The sequence below is a fragment of the Vombatus ursinus genome, unplaced genomic scaffold, assembly GCF_900497805.2.
Source record: "Vombatus ursinus unplaced genomic scaffold, bare-nosed wombat genome assembly UNPS02010548.1, whole genome shotgun sequence".
Taxonomy (NCBI): Eukaryota; Metazoa; Chordata; class Mammalia; order Diprotodontia; family Vombatidae; genus Vombatus; species Vombatus ursinus.
This window is the reverse complement of record NW_020950326.1, coordinates 6,034,991-6,062,643: the sequence shown is the minus strand read 5'-3', so window position 1 is coordinate 6,062,643 and position 27,653 is coordinate 6,034,991. Positions and strand designations below refer to the sequence as shown.

At 36.7% G+C, this 27,653-nt stretch overlaps 1 protein-coding gene across 9 annotated transcripts in view; it reads right to left on the bottom strand.

Annotated features, from left to right (window-relative positions):
• Positions 1–27,653, bottom strand: part of CFAP221 (cilia and flagella associated protein 221) — a 127,135-nt gene that overhangs the window by 5,092 nt on the left and 94,390 nt on the right. For 6 of the 9 annotated variants that reach the window (XM_027854742.1, XM_027854744.1, XM_027854743.1 and 3 more), the window contains 4 exons: positions 19,300–19,458; positions 12,283–12,374; positions 6,033–6,125; positions 955–1,047 (listed from right to left, as the gene is read on the bottom strand). In XM_027854742.1, coding sequence (XP_027710543.1) covers positions 955–1,047; positions 6,033–6,125; positions 12,283–12,374; positions 19,300–19,458 — 437 coding nt within the window. Of the gene's footprint in view, positions 1–954; positions 1,048–1,075; positions 1,148–6,032; positions 6,126–12,282; positions 12,375–19,299; positions 19,459–27,653 lie in introns of those variants that run through there. The other 3 variants (XR_003568505.1, XM_027854745.1, XM_027854748.1) reach the window with 3 other exon arrangements.

The window sequence follows — 27,653 nt, the reverse complement described above, 5'->3', positions numbered from 1 at the left end:
GTGAAGAATTCATAATTGCTATGCAACTAGTGGGCTTTAAAACCCTTAGCAAGAGTCTTCATATGGTTTTATAGTTGGGTGCTTCTTTAAGAGAAAACAGAATAAATAAAAATCCAGACCTATAAGGTAGGTATATTATGAGTGACTCTTCGGATTATAAAAGAATTCTTCAATTTATAAGAGCTTATCTTGATGATAATAATGATCAAAGTATTTTCAAGTCATGAAGCATCCTCAAAATGAAAAGAAAATGGAGCAGCATGATTCATTCTGTAAATAACACCTGGTTTGCCCACAATATTTCTAGGCACACATACGTTTTGGAGAATGAGACGTGGCTGTATCTGAACTTTGGAGATTATAACTTGGTATAGATACTTAATGGATTGGTGATGTTATTGATCGGGACATTCCCTCCATTGATCCAGCTCAGTGGTGTCAAACTCAACTAGAAACAGGGGCTATTATATATGGGATATAGCACATAAGGATCTCTATAGGCCACAGATTGGCTTAGAAAACCACTGTTAACATTATCTATGTTTTATTGTATTTTTATTTGTCAAACATTTCCCAATTACATTTTAATCAGATTCAGCTGTACTCTGCCCACATGTTTGATACTTCTGGTCCAGATAACTACTAGCTTAGGCCTCAGCACTACTAGGAGTAATGCATTGTCTGTGGGACAATATCCATGTTTTAAAAAAAAAAAAGGTGGTTTTCCCTGTGTGTCAAGGTGCAGCGCGGAAAGTACTCTACAATTTGCCAAATGCAGTCAGCTTAACCTTTTTATCCTATTCAATTCTGGGACCATCTCATGCTATATCTAAATTATACCTAATAGTTCTGAACTGTCTTACCATGTATATTTGTTCAATACCAGTTCCTTAACACTCTATAAACACACACACACACACACACACACACACACACACACACACACACACTTACTTGTCATCTTTTTCGTCTTTACTTTCTAACATCATAAATTCGGCTCTGAGCATTTCTGGGGTCAATATATTGGTGGGCTGATCACCAGGCTCCCTAAAAAGAAATAAGGTTTAGCTCGTACCTTGTATTTTTCCTTCCATCCAAAAGAAAATAAAATGGGTAGATCTGGTCATGCAGGCACTGTGTAGTTATTCTATGAGACAACAGAGAAGGTTTTAGGCCTGTAATGGGGACCTAATTAATGCATCACCATATCCACCAAGAAATTCACTACAGAAGTAGCTAATGACAACCAAAGGATGAGTGACATTTTAAAGAAGTTGTCAAGTGAAACGGCGTTATGCCCAAAGACATTTCCAGCATTTATTCCAACTTCAAACATGTTTCCCACTTTTGATGCCTAATTAACAAAATCCATCAGCAAGTATTTACTGAATGTCTCCTACAAGCCAGTGTAACAAAACACAGCCCCTGCTGTCAGGCAGTTCTAGATAGAGCTGGGGAAGATGAAACACGGACATGAAAATCAAACTCACAACATAAGGCAGTAATTGACAGGTCCTCAATGGCTATTATAGGTTCTAAGCATTAAATGTATGTAGAGGAGAGGGTACAAGGAACATCCTGATCAGTAAAAGGTTTAATAGAGGAAAGGGGATTTGAGCTGGGCCTCTGAAGCATAGCAACATTTTAATGGGAGACAGAACTGATTTTTGGCTATGGAACTTAAAGTCGCAGGTAACCATAAGGTTTAGGTTTTTGATAAGTCAGTTATAAAATGACTACAGCAGCTGCATTTATAGTATCTCTTCTTTCCCATCCCCTTTTACTATCTAAATAATAGTTCCTGTTCCCATTGTCCCTCTTTTTAGGCTGGTTAGGTGGCATCTGGGGCAACTCTGTTCTTTTCCTAATTTTAATTCTTAAGCTATTAACCTATGATAAAACTTGTGGACCAACAAAACCCAGGATGTTTTTCCCCTTATTTGATGCACAGATGAAGATGAAGAAAGAAGATGAATTTACCCTTCCAAAGACAAGATGCTATTTTTTTTTTACTCAGAAGCAGTATGCTGGGGGCTTAGCCACAGAAGGAAGAAAGCCACTGGTGTTAGCATCCCCATAAGCTCAGCAGAGTGTCTAGGACCCAGCTCAAATCATAGATCTATTTTCTTTTTCTTGAAAAAAAAAACATGCAAACAAAATGACATCACCACCAAACCCACAGTAAACCAGAAGGCAGTGTGCTGTAAGAAAAAAAACCACTCCTGATTCATTCTGAGAGGCTCTGGGTGGCAGACCTCTAGAGAGGAGCATGGGAAATGAGGATCTTTACAAAGAGGCCACTAGTCTATCATTGCACAGTTACCATAGTGATTGAAGTGTAGAAATTTGGTCAACACCACTCATCGTGAGCTTTGCCTGACAGAGGTGGGCTATCTCAATACCAATTCCTACATAAGTAGTGGGCTCAAAATCTGTACCCATTGGCTGCTGAAGAGACAGAGGTTCCATATACCATCCTGGGTCTTTAGATCATAAAATGGAAACGAACTTTGGAGAGTCAGAGTCCAACCCTCTAATTTCATAGATTAAAAAACTGACAGAGCTCAAGTGGCTTGTCCAGAGCCACACAGGTAGGAAGCATCATGGGTGGCATTTGAAGCCAGGTTCACTGACTGTAGAGCCAGTGCTCTTTCCGTTGTACCATGCTGCCTGTCAGCAGTATCTGGAACCAAATAGTGCTAGGTGCTACAGTACCTAGAACATTGCCTAGAACACAGTAAATACTCAAAAATATCTATTGATTTTCTTTTTCTTCTCTAGTTCTTCATCTTTCTTCTGCTGGTAAGCATTTAGAGTGATCTAAACCTACTGGATGCTTAGCATTTTACAGTTGATTATATCAATATCTAATAGGTATTTAAAGATCCTTTGAACCTGGCAAGATAAGATATCTAGAGAAGAAAATGCAGGGCTACAGAAGAAAAGAAAATCCAGAAATATTTTTGAGTACTTTTTGAATACTCAGAAAGTACTACTTTGAGTAATATTTTACTGGACTATTGTTACTGGGTACACAGTAGGTACAATTTGAAACTATCTTTTTAAGCAAGGCTTCATTCCCCTGTCTCTCTCTCTCTTGTTGTTTTTTGTCAGGGACACCACAAACCAGAATTTCTTTCCTGTTATCTTGATTGATCTTGAGTGTGTAGTATAGTGTTGTGAAAGCATGGAATAATTACCTAGAAAAAGGTGGCTGGTTAGCTAAGTTTAGTAGGGTTAAATAGCCAGCATCCCAAAGAGACAAGCTGTGGCAGAGTGCACCTTGATATACTTGGGATTTATAACATTTTTAAAAAGTGACACAATTCAGTTGCAATATGGAGCCTATTTGTGATATGAATATTATCAACAAAGAGACCATATCCTGAAATGACCCATGGTGAAATCATTTTTCAAATGAATTTAGAGTTGTCCTTCAGCTGAAAGACAGTTATAGTACAGAACGTTTTCAGTTAATAATTTCTAGGTAATGCAATGACTTGTAAGGCCAGTCTGGGTTTAGTGCCAGAAGTAAATATAAGATAAGAGACAGGTGTGGGACTAAGCACATTTCCTGAATAGTGATGGGGGGCCCAATTCTTCACATGTGCAATTTACTCAAATTAAATGGAAACATATGGGAATAATAAAGAACTTGTTTTGCTGACCAGGCCTCAACAAAATTAGGAAAGAGGTTGTTTGGTTCTAGCATCCCAGCCTTCCCTTTTTCTTCTCCTACCCTTTCTCAAGTGCCCAAAGATTTCATGTTCTCTTTACTGTGTTCTTATCAAAACTTAATGGATCCAATGTTTTTTGGATTGGCATGCAGAGCAGTCTCAAGAGAGCTGCCTGGATCACTGAGAAATTTAAGTGGCTTTACCAGGGTTACCCAGCCAGCAAGTCAACGACAGGCCGAGAACCCAGGACTTCCTGATTCCAAGACCAGCTTTCTATTCACTAGGCCAAATTGCTTCTCACACGTCCCTTCTAACCAGTCACGGTTTTAGAATCAGAAAAGTATTAGAGGAATAATCTAACTCCCTTATTTAATAAACTCATTCACATTGAGGTGTAAATGACTGATAGGATACAAGTATGTCCCCCCTGACCAGTGTCATGTAGATTTGTTGAGTTCAGTCAGACTCTTTCTCATTTGGGGTTTTCTTGGCAGAGATATTAGACTGGTTTACCATTTCCTTCTCCAGCTCATTTTATGGATGAGGAAATTGAGGCAAATAAGGTTAAGTGATTGTCCAGGGTCACACAGCTAGTAAGTGTCTCAGGCCAGATTTGAACTCATGAAGATGAGTCTTTCTGATTCCAAACCCAGCACTCTATCCACTGTGCCACCTACTTGCCCCATGTAGATTTAACAGGGAACTAAGCTTTAAGCCAAAAGAATAAATCTCTAATGATGGCATTTTAGGCATCAGCAAGCAAGTGGAGAATACATTTTTTGAGGGATGGGGGAAACCTTAGATTTTCCAAGTATCCCTGAAATCACAGCACTTAAGGCTAACCCTGTTTTAAGTTGCACCAAGAAATCATCTATTCCTAAAACATAGACTGAAGTCAAAGTTTTTCTTCCAACTGTCAAATATTTAGATCTAATACTCAATATAAGTATTAGTGTTATTAGTAAATGAGTATTATTTCTTTCATTGCAGCTGATTTGAAACTTCTTTAAAAATATGGGGGAGGTAGGTGGCACAGTGGATAGAGCATAGGCCCTGTAATCAGGAGGACCTGAGTTTAAATCCAGACCTCAGATACTTACTAGTTGTGTGACCCTGGGCAAGTCACTTAACCCTGATTGCAATAGAAACTGACTATGTTCACTTAATGATCTGTAAAGGTTTCATGAAGGTAACCCATGCTTGTATACTTTTTCTTCAACCTTTCCCAGTTCAATTATTACAGATTGTAGTTTTCTATCTTTTTTTCCTTGAAATAAATACAAAGTTGTACATACAGACACATATACACCTGGTAATTTGTACTTCTTTGGCTAGCCAAATGTGCAGATCTCCTAAACTGCTTTTTTTTTTTAATCAGTGCTTGGTGGAAAATTCCACCATGGATCTAAAATGAACAAACCATCCAATCTAAAACACACACGAATGGAACAATTTCAACCTTCTCCCTAAAACGAGATGAAGTTCTAATAGATTCAGTGCCATTCTCTAATGACTTTGCTGTTGATAAAAAGTGCTGAAGGTTCTGAAAAGGGAAAACCAATCTCTTTGAGAGTATACTGTGTTTTGTGTGTAAATACTGTTCATTGAGGGGCCCTTATCCACTAAATCTTAACAGGGTTTCAGAGGAAAGGGGCAGAGAGTCAAGTGTACAGTTTTTCTGGATGTTGACCATGAATAGTCAAATTTCTTAAAACTTATTAAATTTATACCACTTGTTTAAAGGCTTGCTTAAATCTTGTCTCCTCCATAGCAAAGCCTTGCCTAATTGGCCTTATACTCACTAATCTGCCCTGGATGTTTATATTATTCACAGCCACAGAATATTTGTGCTGTGGATGGAACCTCAAAGGACATTTAATTTGAACCACATATTATAGCACAATTGTTTTTGTTATTGTTCAGTCATTTAATCATGTTTGATTCTTTGTGACTCTGTGTGGACCATATTGCCCATGGAGTTTTTCTGGGCAGAGATACTGGAGAAGTTTGCCATTTCCTTCACCACTGGATTAAGGCAAACAGAGGTTAAATGACTTACCCAGGGTCACACAACTAGCTAGTATCTGAGGCCGGATTTCACTCAGGTCTCCCTGACTTCGGGCCTAGCTCTCTATCCACTTGAGCCATCTAGCTGCATCCTAGCACAATTATACCCTGCCTTATATTGCTTGCTAACATTCTTGTATGCTAGTCACATATCTTCATTTAGAAAGTCACTTCATAGAAGATAGGACTCCAGAATTACTCTTCTTTTGTATACCCCATAATACTTCACATGACACTACAAACATTTTTAGCAGGAACAAATATATCAGAAACTATAACAAAACCTACTGCTCAGTGATTTCCATCCTGTCTTCTTCTTGTAATTCACTGAGAATTTTGGGCACCTCACTTGGAAGCATATCCGTATTGTAGGGGTCCTGGCTAGGGAAAATAATGAGAAGTTATAGGGTTAGGATCTGAAAAAGGAAAGGAAAATGATCTGATGAACAATTTCTGGCCTATCACGTCATTTTCTGAAACACGTGACATTTTGTCACCACAGAGACAGGTTTCTAGCAATAGTTACCCCCTCCAAAATGGCCAAATCACCAGAGGTTTCCCAGGAGAATTTTTGGGGAAACAGTGGGCCTGATAAATCAGATTGCTAGCCTTGAAATCTTTCAACAACTCAGAAACATGAGACCACGGAATTTTTAAGCTCCAAATGGCTAAATGAATCACTGTTCACCTGGGTTTGGATGTGCCATTGCTGATCCTTGTTATACAATGCTTTCCTCATGAAAACCCTGTGAGATATCACACTACAAGTGTTATCATTCCCATTTAACAGATGAGGAAATAAATGAGGAAAGCTCAGGGAGGTTACATAGCTAGAAAGTAGAGAAGCTAGTCTTGGATTCTACTACACTCCAGCAGAATTTATTTCCCAAATCCAGCACACTGTTCTGAATTCTTATTCCTAGTCATTTATCTACTGTCTACTCTATCAACTGCATCACATAGCTGCCATGATGAGGCAGATTGTGTGCACAGGCTGGCTCTGTCATGGCCGCACCTAGGAGGGAGTCCTGCCGTCCAAAACACACACACATGCAGACAAACCCATGTGCATAATTTTGAGTTCACATTTCTTTTCTTTTCTTTTTGTTATGATAAGAAAAAAAAAGAAAACACCTTTTTCATAAGTCTAGATTCTGTAATATGTCATTACATAGAGAAACCTAGAAATGGAAATAAAATTGGAAGCCCATAATTACTTCACAAGGTAAAGGAGGAGTAATAATTCCTGAGCGAGTATGGTATCAAGGAAAAGGAAACAGGTCTATAAATCAGGATCCCTAGGGTCTAGCCTTGAATCTGCTCCAGGCTAGCAGTGCAGCCTTGGGTGAGTCGTTTGCCTTTTCTAAGCTTCTGTTTCCTTGAGTAGGAAAAAAAATGGAAGGGCTGGATAACCTGATTGCTAATGCACCTTCCAGTACTCTATCTGTGTTTTCTAAGACTACTTCCATCTTTACCTCTCTGTGATTTTACTTCAGGTAAACTCAAGAGAATCACAGAATTTTTGAGTTGGAAGGGACCCTCAGTGACTATCATGTCTAAAATATACAAGAAAAATATACTCCACAAGTGGTCATCTAGCCTCCAGTAGAGGGAAACACGTCATCTCTCAAGGTATCCTCTTCTTTTTTTTTTTTTTAAAGGCAATTGGGGTTAAGAAACTTGCTCAGGGTCACACAGCTAGTCAGTGTCAAGTGTTTTGTCTGAGGCTGGATTTGAACTCAGGTCCTCCTGATTTCAGGGCCGGTGCTCTATCCACTGCACCACCTAGCTGCCCCACTTTTCTACTTTTGGACTGCCTCAACTATTAGAAAGTTATAAGCCTAGATTTGCCTCTTTACACCTTCAACCCGTTGCTCCTGACTCTGCCCTCTGGGGCTAACCAAATAAATCTCATTCTTTTTTCATGTGAAAGTCTTTCTAATACTGACAGTTGGCATATGCCTGCTGAATTTTCTCATGGAGAAGCCAAGTGGCAGAGTAAAAAGAATGATGAATTTGGAGTCAGGGGACCTGGATCTAAATTCCTGGCTTGGCCATTTACTGCCTGTGTGGCCTTGAGCATGTTATTTACTCTCTCTGTGCCTCAGTTTCCTCATCTGAAAAATTTGGGGTTGGACATCATATTGTGTATCAAGCTAAGTTCTAAACAGATACATGACTTAGACATAAAGGGTGACATCATAAATGAATTAGAGGAGTAAGAAAGAAATTATCTTTCAGATCTGTGGATGTGGAAAGCATTCATTGCCAAGAAAGGGATAGAGAGGATTGCAGAGGATAAAATGGACAGTTTTGATTATATAAAATTTAAATTTTTTTCCAAAGATAAAACCAACACAGCTAAAATTACCTGTGTCCCAGATAATTGGGACACATTTTTTTTAGCAAGTTTCTTTGACAAAGAGCTCATTTCCCAGATATATGAGGAACTAATTAAAACTTTTAACAATAAGGGTGATTCTACAATTGATAAATGGTCAAAGGAGATGAACAAGCAGTTTTCAAAGGTAGAAATTCAAACTATTATAGCTATATGAAAAAAATGCTGCAAATTACTAATAATTAGAGAAATGTAAATTAAAACAACTCTGAAGTTACATCTCACACCTATCTGATTGGCAAAGTTGACCAAAAAGGAAAATGACAAATGTTGGTTGGACTATAGGAAAACAGACACATAGATACCATGTTGGTGGGGCTGTGAACTGATTCAGTCATTCCAGAAACAAATTTGGAATTAGGCCCCAAAAGTTACTATATACCTTATATTTATAAACCCTTTGACCTAGAAGTGCCACTGCTAGGTCTATATCACCAAAGAAATCAAAGAAAGAGGAAAAGCAGTTCTTTTTGTAGTGGTATAGATCTGGAAACTAAGGGGGGATGCTCAGCAATTGGGGAATGGCTGAACAAATTGTGCTATATGAATATAATGGAACACAACTGTGCCATAAGAACTGTTGAAAAGGATGGTTTTAGAGAAGCTTGGGCAAACTTTTATAAACTGATGCAGAGTAAAGTGAGCAGAACCAGCAGAACTCTTCATCCAATAATATTTTTTGTTGTTGTTGAGTCATTTCAGCTGTGTCCAACTCTTTGTGACCCCATTTGTTTTTTTTGCTTTTGGCAAAACTACTGAAGTGGTTTACCATTTCCTTCTTGAGATCATTTTACAGATGAGGAAACTGAAGCAAACAGGATTAAGTGACTTGCCTAGGGTCACACAGCTAGTAAGTGTCTGAGACCAGATTTGAACTCAGGTCTTTCTGACTCCAAGCCTGACTGACCAATCAATAACATTAACACTGTAAAAACAAAGAAACTTCCAAAGACTTAAGAACTCTGGTAAAACAATGACCAATCAGGATTCCAGAGAAATGATAAAGAAGTGTGCTACCCATAATTGAGGAAAGGTGACAGAGTCAGGGTCCTGAATGAGACACATATTTCTCGGATGTAGTCAATGTGGGAATTTGTTTGCTTGATCATTGTAGAAAATGTGGTTTGGAGTGTGGTTTCTGCATGTCACTCATCAGGGTGATGAGTAGCTGCTGGGGTTTGACAGCTGTAGGCTGTTGGCAAGAAAATGTGGGGAATGGGAGATGTAATCAGCGGCAGACTCACGTGGGGATATTAGGCACTCTGGATAGGCTATAAACCCTGCATTACCCAGCCAATGGGGAAACAGGAGGGAATGTGATTCGGACCTAGGAATAAATAAGCCTTACTCTCCTCTCTGTAAGGTGTGCCTTAGCAAGGCCATTAATAGAAAGTTTTTCTGGTTCACCAATGACTTCTTGGAACTTTTGTTGCTTACAATCACTTGTGTTTGTTATAAGAGTTTTGTTTTTCTTTTTTCTTTTTCAAGAACAAAAAAGAGAAGGTAATTTTTTGTTAATTGAAAACCATTAAATTTTTTAAAATGGGGGCTGGATTGGAAATTAATCTATCTGATCATCAGATGATTTGCAAATTCCTTTCTGAGTACAAATCTATGCTCCTGTGATCTTCTCCAGGCTAAACAGGAACATCAGACTTCGTAAGCTTCAAGAGGACAAAATCTATATTCTGTGACCTTCCATAGCCTCTGATGGAGTGGCAACAGATCAAAAAAGGGTGAAGCTAATGTTAATTGACAATTTAAGAATGGCTATTGATTTCATGACATAAGATTACACTCAAATGTTAAAGTAAAAAGTAGCAAATTTCTTTAGAATTGAACATTTTTCTTCCCTCTGTAGTTGCAAGTGAACTGTGTTGTGATTGCAGAAATTACTTGGCTTTGCACCTGTCATCAAATAAAATTAATGGACTAACAATGAATAGGTATAACTAGCTGTGGTAAAGGACATGGGGGAAATCCTACATCACTAAGTTAAGGAGCTACAAATATGAAAAATTACTTATAGGCTTGGATTTAATGTAGGTAATTTCTAGAGAAGCACACTATAGTCACATCCAGCTTATCTTGAAGGAGGCAACTTTACCAACACCAGGAAAAAGCCAGGCTGTGCAACTGATTTGTTGTACTTTACTCCTACTGCAATTTGAAAAAAAAAGATAAAAAGTCATAAAATTTGAGAGCTTCAAGGGACTTTAGAAATAATACAGACCAGCCTTTTGTTTTATAGATGAGAAAACTGAAGGCCAGAGGATTCATATGACTTGTTTAAGGTCATAAATGCAAGAAGAAAGAGGACTAGAATAAAAGTCTCCTAAGAGCTCATTGTGCTTCCCCCCCAAAAGAGATTAAAGTTCCCCATAACTTAATTTAATTAAATGATACATTTTCCGAGTAAGGTAAGCATGGAAGACATTGACTGCTACATTTTTTATCATCTTTGCCAATTTAATAGGCATGAAGTGAAACTTCAATTTTTAATTTGCATTTCTCTCAGTAGGGGTAATCTGGAGCATTCTTTTAAATGGTTGCTGACAGTTTGCATGTTTTTCTTTTGAAAAACTTTTGTTCACACCCTTAGACCATTTATCTATTAAAAATTACTTTTTTTTTTTGCTAATTGTCTCTATATTTTGGATACAGACTTCTAATGCAGTTGTGTGACATGATTTTTTTCCTACTTAACATTTCTCTTTTTAGCTACATGCATTTTGTTCTTACAAAAGCCTTTTAATTTTACATATTCAAACCTATCTATTTTATCTTTTATGATCATTTCCAAGTTTGGTGTTTGCTCCCTAGGGTTTTGAAAGGCACCTTCTTCTGTTCTCTAATTTTTTATGATGTGATTTTTAAAAAATATTTAGGTGGCATATCGTTTGGAGCTTATTGTGGCATATAGTGTTAGATTATGTTTTAAGCCTAATTTTCTGCCAAATGGTCCCAACATTGCTGGTAGTTTTTGTTGAATAGGGAGTTCTTTACCTGGTAGTTTATGTGAGCAATGCAGTGCTCTTTCTATAACACCATACTATGGAAGCTAGAACCTTTAAGACTTGGTATCAGCCACATCATCTGGGGGCAAAGGTATAACCAATGGTAGCTAAGGAAGATGACAATATAGATTCCAGTCATATCTGTTAAGTAAGTACTTATTTTGCTATAAGTATAAATGTGACAGGGTGAAAAACTTAGTTTGGTATCCTAGCACAGATTTGGCCTAAAGGAAAGGAATTAAGCTATTTTGATAGTCCTTTGGGTCTTTGAAGGGATACTGAATAGATAAGTAATTTATTTGCCTTAAAATCCTTCTTTTTTAAGTAGAGCATTTTCCAATTTATCCATTCTAGGCTGGACCTATGAAAAAGTTTTCCATTTTTACAGATGTGTGTCATGGCTACTGGAACTCAAAATAATCCAAACTGGTTATGACTCTATGATTCTAATGCTGGGAAAATGTGACAGGATATTCACAGAGTAAGAGGACAATTGGCAAGTTTCTGGTGGACTAATTCTGGTGGAATAATCTGTGTAGATTATTAACCTTTTTTGTGTTATGGACCCCTTTGGCAGTCTGGTGGAACCTGTGTATTGCTTCTTAGAGTGATACTTTTAAATAACTGAAGGAATTATCAAATTCCAATTAGAGGTTAGTGAAAATAAAGATTTTTTTTCTGTCCGAATTCAAAGACCCTGTGAAATCTATCCATGGGTCCTTGGCGGCTCATGGACCACAAGCAAAGCACCATGATCTAGATTATCCAAGGTAAGTGGATTTTAAGAAGTTATGAATATTTTAGCTAAAATTTTGTGAGTTGGTTGTTTATAGTCACTGTACAGTTTCCAATGATCATTTTAACTTTTACTTGTGAAACAATTGAAAAATACTAAGTCTCACTTTAAAACAAGTTCTTTATGAAAATCTGGATGTCCACAAAAGATAAATTAAAGTATAATTCTATTTCTTAACAAAATGTCACATAGTAAGATTCCTTTAGATAACATTCAAATAAGATTAAATTGGTAAAACTATGATTTAGACACAAATTTGAATACGTTATTACATAATACAAAGCACAGCTGTATCATGAAGAAAATAGATTAACTTTTACTTACCAACTAGTTGATGCCATAGTGGAAGTGTCAGGCAAAGCTAAAAGAACCAGTGGGCTGAACTTTTTCCAGTTCATTACTCCAGGAATAATGTCCTGTAATGATAGCCAGCACATGAATGTGAAATATTTCACAAGACAAAGCAAAACAGAAGTTTCCCACTTAATTCAAAGGAAATCTCTTTTATCTTTAAGTGAGCTCTCATGGACATTAAATAAAATAAGTTTCATTTAGTCTTTTCAGCCAAAGAGACAATAAATCAATAAATCATTTGACAATCAATCAATCAATATTTTTAAGTGCCTCCTTATGCCAGGCCCTGTCCTAGCTACCTGTGATATAAAAACAAAAATGAAACAGTTCCTACCCTTGATAAATTTATAATCTAAAAGATGCATAGAGAGAGATTTTTCATGTTTTATTACTCATACAGCCAATGTCTCCTCAGGTTAAAGAACAGAATTAGCTAATAATTTAATTAATAAAGAACTAGACTTGATTACCATCAATACATTTTTGTTAAAATAAGATAAACTGACATTTAAAATGAAATGAAACTGCTCAGAAAATAAACTGGTTCATTGCTGGGTCCCAGATCTTTCCAACCTAGTGGTTATTGCCTTATTAGGACAAGTCAACCGTTTCTAAAGTTCTTTGGTGGTCCAAAAAGGTTCTGGAATGATAAATGTAAACTTGACTTGCCCCTCCCATTGAGTTGTTGCCATGGAAACTTAGCCAGCTAGTTATTTACCTGTCTTGCTGGCTGCTATCTAGGCAGACTACCTAAAGGTCGTGGACTCAGGTAGGGGACAAGGAGTGGATTTGCCAGCAGAAAGACTGATGAAGGCATATAGTTATGTCAGAAAAACGAAGCCCCACTTGTGGATAAGATTCTCTTATATTAGAAAAAGAAACTTCCCCTGTTTGCCATAGAATAATAGAACATATTTCATCTTAATCCATCTGAATAAGAACAGTTCTCCAAAAACTTCAGATCTCTTTGAGCCTCTGTTTTGGCTACCCTTTCCTCTTTCCCAAGCCTTCGCCAATGCAACTGTCTCTGCCCTTGAATCCCTAGGTCCCTGGTCCTTCTGCTGTTTCTGCTCTGGGTCACCTTACCATCTGCCTTCTTCATTCCTAGTTCCATACCGCAGAATCTATTGGAAAAATTCATGAAAACATGCTGATCACATCTTACTACAAATTCATGTAGTCTAATTTCAACAGGACCCTTACTTCTGCAAGGCAATTGTTTTATTTGTCCCCTATTAATAGCGAGCATTTATATAGTGCTCTGCAAAGCACTTTACAAATATTATCTCCTTTTATTTTCACAACAACCATGAGAGGCAGGTGCTATTATTATTCCCATTTTGCAGATAAGGAAACTGAGGCAACAGAAATTAAGTGACTTGTCCAGGGCCACACAGCTAATTAAGTGTCTGAAGTGGGGATTTGAACTCAGGTCTTCCTGACTCCAGGTCCAGCACTCTATGCATACGTCATCTAGTTGCCTATTTTATCAACCTAGCTTTGCCTTATCTATTGACTCATCATGCTCTCTAGAGGCAGTTTCAAATCTTCTCTTTGATTTATTTACATCAGGGGTTCCTAATCTTTTTGGTGTCATGGACCATGTCTCGTTTACATTTTTAAATACATAAAATATATAAGATGAAAAGGAAATCAAAATATACTCATACACATGTGTATGTATGGGATTGGGTTGCCCTGGACTATTGTTACATTGAGAAGAATGGAAAGCAGGAGTTCCTAACCTAGTGTCTGTGAAATATATACACATATATACAGATGCATATATATACACACATATATGTATGTATATCTGTATACACGTATGTGTCTATATATACAATGTGTGTTTATACACACACATACACAACATATACACACCCCATTCTTTCTATGTAAGACCTCACCTCCTACCTTATCAAGAAGACTGAGATTGATTATGAACTTTATCCTCTGAGACTAAGGCAAAGGAAGAGAGAAGAGGTGAAGATGTGGAAGATAAAAAGTTTTTATGTTGAGAGGCTGTGCCCTCTGTCACAACTCCTCCCATTTCCTTTGTGTCTGTTCTCCAAGTCACTTCCTCTCTCTCATCTTTAATCTCTCCCAGCCTACTGAACACATCCCCCTCTCTCTTTACAATCATGCCTCCTAAGAGAAAGAATTCATTTTTATAAAAAGAATTTCATCCTAAAATTTGTTTGATGGAAAATTTTGAAAACAAACAAACAAACAACTACTGTAATTTAATCAACGCAATATTCTTAAATACTGAGGCAGATAAATGACTGCATTTATGAAAAAAGAAAGAGTTATAGATCATAAAATTTCAAAATATGCTTGACAAGTTTCCCAATTTAAAGAATACCTGCAAATTATATACAAAAAAAACCTCCTGTTTAACTAGTGTATAGAAGGAATCCTCATTTTAAAATCTTGATATTTCTAAACATGCGTGGATAAGGAATCCATTTGCCATAGGCAAAGAGGAAACATTTGGACATAAACTGCCTGAACAAGAACAAACTAATAGACTTGACTTGCAACAGCTCATTGGAATAGATGTTTGAGTTTGAAACTCTTAAGATGTTTTGGTTATTGGTGAATAAAGAATTATCTGGTTTATCAAAGTGATACAAATTAAACTACCATTAATAATGTGTACGAAATGGAGTTTTCTGTTGTTTTCAAAGACGTGTGTGTGGATCTCTACTAGCAGTGAAAAAGAAACACAAATGGTAATATCATCAATGATACAATGTTTTGAGAAACCGCAATGAAAAACAAGTCCATCTAGATGTTATTAATAAATATCTGCATATGTTTTTATTGCATACTTAAGACTTGTTTGTGATTTGTCAAAAAAATATATAATAAATTCTTCATTTGAATAGATACAATCTAAGAAAATTATTTGCATAGGTTGTTTTATGAAAAATATTGGGGGTTATGATAATTTTATTTTTAAAAAGAGGGGACAACAATACATAAATAAGATGTGGAAACCACTGAATTAGCAAATTGGTCTTGATGGCCTATAAGGTTTCTTCAGTTCTAAGATTCTATAACCCCACCTGAACCTACATGTGATTCTGCTAGAAATTTGGGTGTTTCCTATGCAAGATGGATTTCAGAAAAAAGGGGTCTTCACATAGCCATACAATTCAAAGATCTTTCCCAAGCACACACAAGCAAACAATGGTAAGATGGTTTACAGGTAGCTTGCATAATCAAAAGCATCTGACTACAAATTTCTAGGTGGAAATGAAATTTTCTTCCATTGTTAAGATGTCAGATCTATTTTTATTAATCTAGGTTAGAAAAATAGGTGCAACATAATATAGCAGAAGGAGCTCTGGTTTGGGGTCAGTAGACCTGGGTTCAAATTACTACCAGTGTGAATTTGAGCAATGCATTTTGCTGCTTGCCCTCAGTTTTCTCATCTATAAAATTAGAAAACTAGATGATTTCTGAGGTCTCTTCCAACTCTCAGTCTTATGATCTTATGACCCTATGAATGTGAGTGTTATGACTTCCTCGGTGAATTGACATGTGAGGTGCAGAATATTCACAGATTCAGAGCTAGAAAAGACTTTGGGGTCATCTAGTCTAATGTCCTTATTTTACAGAAAAAGAAATTGAGGCCAGAGGAAGCGAGATGACTTGTCCAAAATAACACAAGTAGTAAGTAGTAAAATCTGGAATAACGCTGAGTCCAAAACTGATGCTTGATGGAGCACCTCTTTGCAGCTGTGAAGATAATTTTGATACTCCCTAGTCAAATCTAATTAGCATTTACTTATTTTATAATAGTTTGATGGTGTCAGTGATTGTTTTAGTGAATTAAGCAGAATAAGATTAAGTTTAAGTTAGTTATGGAGAGTTTTATATGTTAGGACCAAATAAACTTTTATGTATCAGTGATATTGACATTATGGTATTGTTGTAGATTATAGGATAAAATAATACAACTGTCTCTTATAGAAAAGAAAAACATATTAGATTTAACCTAGACACTTGCTTATTGCACCATCAACACCTCTCACCCCTGTGAATAACTGTCACTGATCCACTGTGACCTTTACTTTCAACCACTACTTCCTTATTTCCTAGAAATATCACTGACCAAAACGCCAGATGTTTGATTTTCTGTGAAAACCTCTACTGAGGCAGCAGGTGGCAATGCCTTTACTGAGAAAAATCTGCAAATGCAAAATCTGCAATGTCAAAAGCCTGTTGACAAAGTGGTTATGACTCACGGATATGCCCCTCAACCAGTAATAGAGTTTTCCCCACCAGAAGTGGGGGAAATCCATGTTAACCCCAATCATTACATTGTACCGCCTCATTCTATTTTTAGTACTCTCCCAAGTGTATAAAAGTAGCCAGTCCCTAAGGGGGAGGGGTCCTTGATCATGAGGAAGATCTTGGACTCAATTAGGGACCCCCTGACTCTCTAATAAATTGAAAATGCTTGGAGTGTTTCACTGTCCTTTTGTTGCACATTGGATTGGAATTTTGGGTCCCACAACCTCATTAATGTAAACACTCCTGCACCAGATTACAAGCCAACCACTCTTTTTCATACTGTGTGATTCTTGTCCGTGTCCTTTCATAAATCCTTCACAAAGAATCCAGACTGGAAGGTATGCTCTCTTTCTTTTAATAGTTTGTGGATTATCAAAAAAGCACACCACTTATCCCATCTACGTGCTATTCCCTGCCCTCCCTACAAAATTAATCTATCCCCTTTTATGATCATGCTTGTCCCTCATGTCATTTTCCCATGTATAATCCACCATTTGTTACATGCTGCCATGTACTTCTCTTGAAGTGCTGGCTAAAGTCTATCCTTCTGCAAGAAGCCTTTCCCAAGCCCCCTTAATGCTCATGTCTTTTCTCTGAGATTATCTCTACTCCTGTTTGTATCTTGTCTGTACATGGTTGTTTACAAGTTATACTCCTACTGGACTGTGAACTCCTAGAGGGCAGGTATTGTTTTTGTCTTTCTTTATATCTGCAGTGCTTGCAAGGCACAGTGTCTAATAAATACTTGTTGATTTGACTTGGGTCATATACATGTTTTATTCTTTTGAAATGATGGCCAAAATCAATCATTCAAAAAACAAATATACCACGAGAAAAGGAGTACGTAGCTTGGTCAAAGGGAGTATACTATGATCATCTATTCTATACAAGCTCTGGCTAAATGGGACATGGGGGAGAAGTCTCTCTAATATACAAAGAGTAACAACTAAGATTATATTCCCATTCAAAACATATCTAGTCAGAGAATAGGACTTAGATCCAGGCAAAAGAATAACAGAACAGAAGATTCCATCTCTTAGGAATATTAAACATATGGCAGGCTTGTTTCTCTTTGGTTTCTGATTTACATGTTCTTAAATGGAGTGAGTTTAAGATAATAGAGAATCTATCAAAAATCTATTGACATGGTTAACAACATTAGAAAGAGTAAACTGTAAATCATACATCTGCTTCTTTAACCATCTTCCACTTCATAGCATCAATACCTTGTTTAACTGCATCAGCGCAGAACAGTTTCAATTGCATTCCCTATCTTCTCATTTTTATTCTTCTAATCTGGGGCTGATTTGATATTTACTCTAAAAAGTAAATGCTCTGAATAAGACAGCTGACTCAGAAATGATTCTTACATTGGTAACCAGTCATTTCCAGTCAAGATAAAATCCATTACATTTTTTTTGGTGATGTTATTTGGTTATTACCATAGCCATAAGTCCTGATTCTTTTCTTGAATAAGATATTCATAATACATAAGTATAGATTTCCTATGTAATCTATAAACCTTTGTCCTCTTTCATTTCTTGATCTTGAACCACATTTTCCAGCATTTCTTACCATATTTCCTGATGCTCATCTTGACTTTGAAGTCAGTACCTGCTACAATGCTCTGAATGGGTGGCAGGCGAGGCAGACCACCTGTGAGGGGGATGGGGTGACCACTATGATCATTTACCCACAAATTTAGCCACTTCTCCATTTTTTCAATTCCCTCATGGAGCACTTAAGAGGTTACTTCAGCACTTTCTGGAATGGATTCCCAAGCACTTTTATGAATACTTTTCTCTTTTTGCAGACATAAACTTGCACATCTTGCCTCTCATTTTTTTCTCCACTTCATAGCTGTGAATGTATATGGTTGTCAATGTGAAAAGTGAAAATGAGGTTACTTATAAAAACACACAAATGCTTGATGTCATGATGTGGGAAAGCTGAGGAATGACTATTTATAGGCAGTCAAGAAGCAGCCACTAGACAGAGAGAGAATGAAGAATTGGGAGAGCATGGGGATGAGAAAGGGGCCAGTCTGCTAGAGAAGATGAGATGAAATGGGATCACGTGTGTATGGAGAGGCATTAGCCTTGACAAGAAGGGAACCTCTCTATACTTAGCTAAGTTGGTTCCTCAAGGTTTGACTGTCTGTGCTAAGACTATGCTTCAAGCATTCCTAGGATGATAAGAGTCTGTAAGAGCTTGTACTCCTCTAGCAAAGCCTTCAAGGTTTACCACAATTACCCGGGGTTGGAGATTTGCAGAAGTAGGCTAATACTACAACCTACATTTTTATGAAAGTGAAATCTGGTTAAAATAGATATCAAGGGAGGCATTGAAAGGAAAAAGGAAGGAAGAGGTCATGAATGGCAATGTGAAGCTGAAAGTGGTCTTTGTGGAAGGGAGCAAAGATAATCTTTTAATCCATATCCATCCCCACCATCCCCAGTACTACCCCATTATGTACTGATTTCATGTATATGAAAACCTTGGAACTTATTTAACACAAACTATTAGTATAAGCACCCTTTACTTGCAACCCAACTTCCACATCTCATATGCACAACCCTTTACCTCCCTGTAAGTCCATCTGCTGCAGCATCTGAGACCAGCTTCCCAATTTATACTACTTTCGGGATATCTTTGTCAATGAATTTGTGACAATGACATTACCTTTCGATTTAGAAATTTCTTTTGTGTAATGGGAACACTGGATCCTTTATGATATTCTTTGGTGAAAACATATTTTGGATGCGTACACAGGTGATAATCAGTTGTTACTTCTGAATAGCTCATCATGTGCTTCACAGCAAATAGTCCTGGGTTTGGATTCTACAAAAGAAAAATGAGATACTATTTTTTATTTACTGATTTTAAGCTCTGAAAAATAAAGATGTAAAAGTTTTCTATGGCCTTTTCCAGCTCTCAAATTTTAAAAAAATATATATTTATTTAATATTTTATTTTTCCCCGATTACATGTAAAAACAAATTTTAATATTTAAAAAAATTTTTGAGTTCCAAATTCTCTCCCTTCCTTCCTCTTCCTTCTCTCACTGTGAAAACAAGCAGTTTACTATAGGTTATGCATGTACAGTCATGCAAATATTTCCAGATTACTCATGTTGTGAAAGAAAACACAGATCAAAAAAACCCCCCCACAACCTCAAAAACCAAATCCAAGAAAAATAAAGTTAAATAAAAGTATGCTTTGTTCTATATTCAGTGTCTATCAGTTCTTTCTCTGGAGGTAGATAGCATTTTTCATCCTAAATTCTTCAGAATTATCTTGGATCATTGTATTGCTGAGAATAGCTAAATCATTCACAGTTGATCATCATGCAATATGGCTGTTACCGTACACAATGTTCTCCTGGTTCTGCTCATTTCACTTTGCATCACTTCATGTCTTTCCAGATTTTTCTGAAAGCACGCTGCTCGTCATTTCTTATAGCACAATAGTATATTATCACATTATATACCATAACTTGTTCAGCCATTCCCCAATTTATCTACATCCTCTCAATTTGCAATTCTTTACCACCACTAAAAGCAGCTCTAAAATTCTATCATTTTAAAGTGTAAGACTTGCAGTGAAATTTTAAAAAATCATTACTAGTTTCTATCTTAATCTGGGAAGATTTAATTTTTCCAAAACGATGAAGGGTCCTAGGATTTCAAATGTTACCATCCTTTATGAATATCAATTTTCTTGTTTTTACTTGAGGACATCATCACATCTAACTTAGATTTATGTCATTCTCTTGAAAACATATGTTAGTCTACAACTGAAATGACAGGTTAACCAGGGCTTAAAATATATGTTTTCAAGTTTGATGCATTAGAGGAATTATTAAATAAACAAACTTGCTTTAAAGAGCAAATAAGCTTTCTTGTTTTGAAAACAACACAGTCTCTTAAAACCTGCTTTAAAGAGAAGACAAGGGAGGGAATGGCATTTGACATATCAGGAAATGTAAATATTTAACTTTATTTTGATAATGTTTTTATCCTGGAAGGCTCCACTTGGATGTAGCATCTGGTGTGCAGAGAAGTCCTGCTCTTTACTAATTTCTAGCTGGGCTGACTAAGGAATAAAGCAATCATCTGACATCTGAATATATATCCAAATGGTAGATTGGCTGTGATTGGAAAGGTAGGGCATTTTTACTCACCAGTGTTGTTTTTCATAAAAGAAAACTCTGATACTAACCTAAAGTCAAAGTGTCATCTTTTGAAAATAGTTGCAATGACTCTGACTTCGCTATTCCCAGCAATACAATGATCCAAGACAATTCTGAAAACCTTATGATGAAAAATGCTGTCTCCTTCCACAGAAGGAATTGTTGGACTCTGAATGAAGATTGAAGGATACCGTTCTTTCACATTTTTGTGGATTTTTTGGGTTTGTGTTTTGCTTTCGTTCACAACATGACTACATATGTATAATCTATATCAAATGGCTTACTGCCTCAGGGAGGCAGGAGGGGAAGGAAAGAAGGAGAGAATTTGGAACTCAAAAATTTAAAGGACAAATATTAAAAGTTGCTTTTACATGTAATTGGAAAAAAATAAAACACTATTTAAAAAAAGTTGCAATGATTGCTTAGACAACCATGTTGAAGGATTTAACTGTTCATAAAGCCTAGAAACTTCACCAGATCTATGAATCCTTCATCCTCTGCCTCAATCAGATGCTGTCACCACTGCTTCAGTTGGGAAAAAAAGCTAACTGAAATGTGCCCATAGATTTATAATTATTGACTAATTCTGAATGAATAAAACATTTGGGCAGATTCTGTGAGATAATGAACAAAACAAACTTATTTCCTGGTTGTTAGCAAAGTAATTTAGGAAACATACTGATTTTTTTGAGTCGTTAAATAAATTCTCAACTTATTAAATAAGGGACCCAGTGTATGAAATGGTTAACAGTGAATTATAGACCCATAAATTTGGAGCTAGAAGATCAATGGGTCTATTCCTCTCATTTTACAAATTAGGATCACTAGTAACTCAAGTCAATGGAAACTTTTATTCCCCAAAAAGGTCTTGATAACTAGTAACTTACACAGTTAAAGATCTGAATAACACTATTTCTGAATAGAAAATTTGAGTTTCAAATACAAGACTCAACTGAAACGTGGAAGAGACAAACAGGAAAGAGAAATCGTAAGAGACTTATTAAGGTTGAACTGTTTACATTCCTGCATGGAAAGATGATATTTGTAACTCATGAGTCCTTTATCAGTATTAGGGTAGTGGGAGGGAAAAAATTATATGTATGTATATATATATATATATGTGTATATATATATATATACATTTAGATAGATAGAGGGCACAGGATAAGTTTAAGATGAAGGGGTTACATCTGGAAAATAAAATTAAAGGGTAAGAGAGGATTATACTGGGAGAAGGAGAAAGGGAGAGGTAGAATGGGGTAAGATATCTCACATGAAACAGACAAGAAAAGGCTTTTACAGTGGAGGGAAATGGGGGAAGGTGAGAGGGAATGAGTGAATCTTATTCTCATAGGAATTGGCTTAAGGAGGGAATAACATACACAATGGGGTATGGAAATCTATCTTACCCTACAGGAAAATAAGGGGGGAAGGGGACAAGACAGCAGGGGGTTGATAGAGGGGAGGGCAGATTGGGGGAGGGGATAATCAAAAGCAAACACTTCTGAGGAGGGACATGGTCAAAAGAGAGAATAGAATAAATGGGGGCTATGATAGGATTAAGGGAAATATACTTAGTTTTTCACAACATGACTATTATGGAAGTGTTTTGCATAACTACGCATCTATAACCTGTATAGAGATGCTTGCCTTTTCAATGAGGGTAGGTGGGGAAGGAGGAAGGGAGAAAATTTGGAACCCAAAGTTTTAAGAACATGTTAAAAAAATAAAAAAATTTTAAAAATACTATTTTATTTTAAAAAATTTAAATATAATTTTCCTTCTTTTAAAAATTTTTAAATACTATTTTCCCCAGTTACATGTCAAGAAAAGTTTTAGCATTCATTTTTACAAGATTTTGAGTTCCAAATTTTACTCCCTCTTTTCCCCTCTTCTGAAAATGGTAGGTAGTTTGATATAGTTTATATATGTGCTATCATGTAAAAATATTTTTGCATTAGTCACAGTTGTGTAAGAAGAAACAGATCAAAAGGAAACAAAGAACAGGAGAAAGAATAAAGTAAGTGAAAAAAATATGCATCAATCTGCATTCAGAGCACATCAGTTCTTTATCTGGGTATGGATATCATTTTCCTTCATGAGTCCTTTGTATTTGTCTTGAATCATTGTGTTGCTGAGAAGATCTGAGTCATTCATAGTTGATCATCACACAATGTTGCTGATACTGTGTACGATGTTTTCCTGGTTCTGTTCATTTCACTTTGCATCAGTTCCTATAAGACCAGGTTTTTCTGAAATCTGTATGTTCATCATTTTTTATTGTACAGTAGTATTCCATTACATTCATAAACCACAGATTGTTTAGCCATTCCCCAACTGATGGGCATCCCTTCAATTTCCAATATTTTGCCACCACGAAAAGGGTTGCCATAAATATTTTTGAACATGCAGGTCCTTTTTCCTTTTTTATAATCTCTTTGGGATACAAACCTAGTAGTGGTACTGCTGAATCAAAGGGTATGCACAATTTGGGTGCCTTTTGGGCATAGTTCCAAATTGCTCTCCAGAATGGTTAGATCAGTTCACAACTCTACTAATAGCATTAGTGTCCCAATTTTCCCACATCCTTTCTTGTTTCCTAGATTTCTCCTTTCCTTCTAATTTTGGTGGCATTGGCTATGTCTGTACAAAAACTTTTTAATATAATCAAAATTATCTATTGTATATTTTATAATGCTCTCCTATCTCTTGTTCAGTTATGAATTCTTCCCCTCCCCATAGATCTGACAGGTAGATTGTTCCTTTGTCTAGATAGGTAGCAAAAAATTAGAAATCTTCCTTAAAATAACATGAATGTTATTTGAATATCTGAAACCAGTATTTAAGATTTGCACGAATAATGATAACTCACTTATATAATGATAACTTACATAGTACACTTTGACATTTGAAGAGCACTTTCCTTACAACCATGTAAAGTAAGTATATACATATACATATACATATACATATATATGTGTGTGTGTGTGTGTGTGTGTTTTGTCTGGACCTGTGATTTCAATGTGGAAATTCTTTCTATTGATGAAGATCAGCAACTGATCTATTACTTAAGATCTGAGAGAGTTACTTAGAGCACTGAGCTGTTAAGTGACTTACCAATGGTCAAACTAGCTAGCATAATTTAGAGAGAAGGCTTAGTTTTTCCCGCAACCTAACTTTCAAAAATTTTATTCTAAGTGTAAACATTAAAAAACCAAGCCTTTCCATGCACACAACACAACATAAAAAGAGACTCTATAGGAAATCATGAATCTCCATTTCATATTACTTGCTTTTAAAAAATGTAATACATTTTGCACATTGGTTTAAACAATGCCCTGTTTGCCTATCCTTCCTTCTGAACTTCATCCTGCTACCCTTTGTGCATTTAAGAAAAATGTTACAATGGCTCTCTCTCTCTCTCTTTTTTTTGTCACTTCCTCAAGAGCCTGGAAAAAACATTTTGACTCAAGAAACCACAATCACTATGAAAGAAGTGAGCCCTAGCAATTATTTAGAAAGATTGATGGAAAATACAGTATCATCAATGCTAATAAAGGCCATCAAGCAATGGAGTGGGAAGGTAAATTAAATGCTGAGACTAAAGAGCTGTCTGATTCAGTAAGAGGAGACATGAAGACACCTATGGCAACATCATTTGTAGAGAGATGAAACTGGCTATTTATATGAAACATTAATAGGTACACCAAGCCCTCTGAATAAGGTAATGCAGTTATTCATATTTGTTATTTAAAAGGCATATCTGTTATTAGATAGGTATTAGATTAGCTTAGAAAAAACTGCAAGCTGATAGGAAAAAAGGGGGAAAGTGCAGGGCTTCGAAGATGCAGGGATCAACTGAAATTACCATTACCCCAAAGACCATCCATTATCAAGTTTCCCATTTTTGAAGATTTAAGGATATTTCAAATGAACACCATGATCAGAAACTGGCATGTTGACATTGCAAAAGGTTGAATTTCATAGCATTTGATTCATGAGACTCTACATGGTTTTGGATCACCTCCAAAATAAAGCATGATTTTATAGCATGATTGTCCTGTGACATTTGATTTGAACAGTATTCATGTTGTAATGACTTTCTTTGGAAGGAAGGAAGGTATATTACTTGAAATCCAAAATACAAGACTCTTATTTGTACAAAAATATTGCATAGTACTATGATGATCTGCCAAAATTTTGTGATTTAATACAGACACTAGTTTGAGTTTACATATTTAAGAATGTACATGATTTAGAAGTCAAGATGGTGGAATAGTAGGAAAGACTGAAGCAAGCTGTCCCGATGAAAAAAATCCTCCAAACAGATATAGAAAACAAACCAGACTGAATCTTGATAGGAAAATCCAGAAAAAGTCACACTGAGTTATTTTTTCTGCCCAGGTCAGCATGGGGAGACAGTCAGAGAGGTCTGAGAACACCTGAAGGTGAGGCTGTGTGGAGCCCTTAGTGCACAAAGCACACCAGGGGAAGGCTGTGGACTAGGGCAAGAAGGGACCAGGGGAAGGCTGTGGACTAGGGCAAGAAGGGACCCTAGACCACTACTTGGGCACCACCAAACTCAGACAGGAGAACCATGATGGGGACAGGTGCAAGCTTGCAGTTTTGTTGCCCTCTAATCAGTTCCAGGATACACATTCAAGGTGAATTGATGAGGAGACCTGTATCTGCACCATCCTGCCCCTCCCCTTAGGCCCCAAGTGATATACCAGCAGAGGTGTGGCTCAGACCTCAGCAGCAGAGTAGGGTATCAGTTCTAGCCTCCCACCCAATCTGAAGCCTACAGAGGAATAACTAGGGCAGGTATCCCACATCAAAGGGAAGCCTATCCTTCTCTTACTCTGAACCAGCAGAGTGTCCCAGCTGGCTGATAGGGGCTGAGTACAGAACCAGTCTACTATTTTTCAGCCCAAACCCAGGACAGAAACTTGCAGACAAGGAGTCAGTGATTTTTTTTTAATTGTTAATTTTTCCAGCCCACTTCTTGACTTAGGACTTGATATTAGGCTAGGCTGTGTATATTTCTATAGGGAAGGTCTGGGCTGATCCTAAGTGTTGCCCTGAATCAGACCACTCTGGGCACACTTGCAGATCCTCAGCCTGAGCTGTCTCTGACAGTGTGGAATAACACAACACTTGGGGAATTGACAGTTTGTCACAAAAGGTACAAGTAACAAACTTGTACCTTGCACCTTGTCCAAATAACAAACTCCCTAAAAATTAGAATGGACCAGATAGAAGCAATTACTCCATGAGACAACAAGAAATCTTAAAATAAAGTTGAGACTGGAAAAAATAGAAGAAAATGTATGGCATCTCATAGCAAAAAACAAACAAACAAACAAACAAACAAACAAAACCAAAAACCAAAAACCAAAAAACTGATCTGGAAAACAGATTTGGGGAAAAAAAAGAATCAGCAAACAATTTGAGCTATGACCAAAACTAGAGCCTAGATATTATAATTCAACAAATCTTAGAACTATCCAGCTCTCTTAGAACCAGTCGGCAAAGTGGAAATCGAAAGAATCCACTGTTCACCTACTGAAAGAACCCACAAAAAGAAAACTGCCAAGAATAGCTAAAATCTAGAGCTTCTAGGTCAAGAAAAAAAATACTGTAAGCAGTCAGAAAGAAAGAATTAATCAGCAAAAATTTGCCTTCAATCCCAATGACCTAAAGATACCCAAGTTAGGATTACAGTTAAGATGACATGCAATTTAGCAGCCACCACTACAAAGGAATGGAAAACTTGGACTACCACATTCCAAAAAGCATAGGGTATAGGCATAAGAATTACTTCCCAGAAAAATCTAAGTATAATCCTAGAGGGGGAAAAATGGATCTTTATTGAAATGGAGGATTTCCAAGTATTCCTGATGAAAAGACCAGAGGTAAGTAGAAACTTTGAAGTTCAAACACAGGAGTTAAAAGAAATATAAAAAGGTAAACAAATGGATAATGATAAGAGACTAAACAAGGATAAACTGCTTATATTCTGTTATGGGGATATGTTATGTGTGTCTCTTATGAACTCTATTATCATTAAGGGTCACAGAGGGAGTATAATTAGACAGAAAGCCTTGGAGTGATTTTGTTATATCTTGATGATCTTAAGAAAAAAAAAGAATGGAAAGGGAGGGGAAGAGGAATATGCTGAGGGAAGGGAGGGGAAAGAAGGTTAGGGAAAAGAATAAAGATGCACAAGTAGACATCTATACAAATAATGAGGAAAGAGTAGGGAGGAACAGCTGATACTTGAACCTCACTCTCATCTGAGTTGGCCAAAGGAGGGAAGAATACACACACACACACACACACACACACACACACATACACACAGAGTTGGATTCAGAAATACATTTCATTTAACAGGGAAATGGGAAAGGAGAGAGGAGAAAAGGGAGAATTAAAGAAAGGGTTAATTACTGGAGGGATTAGTCCAAAGCAAAACAAACCCGAAGGATGTAAGAAAATAGTTGTAGCTCTTTTTGAGGTAAGAAAGTATGATAATTTGAGGGGGTGCCCATAAATTGGGGAATGGCTTAACAAGTATAGAAATATGATGGAATACTATTGTGGTATAAGAAATGATGAAGGGGATGGTTTCAGCGAAACCTGGGAAGACTTACTTAAATCAATACAGAGTGAAGCAGACAGAATAGGAGAATAACTGATGAAAAGATAATAGTATGGTGAAGGCAAACAACTTTGAAAGAATTAAAAACTCTGATCTATGATTCCAGAGGAATAATAACCAACTATGATTCCAGACGACCAGTGATGAAAAATGGTAGCCACTTCTTGATAGAAAGATGAAGGA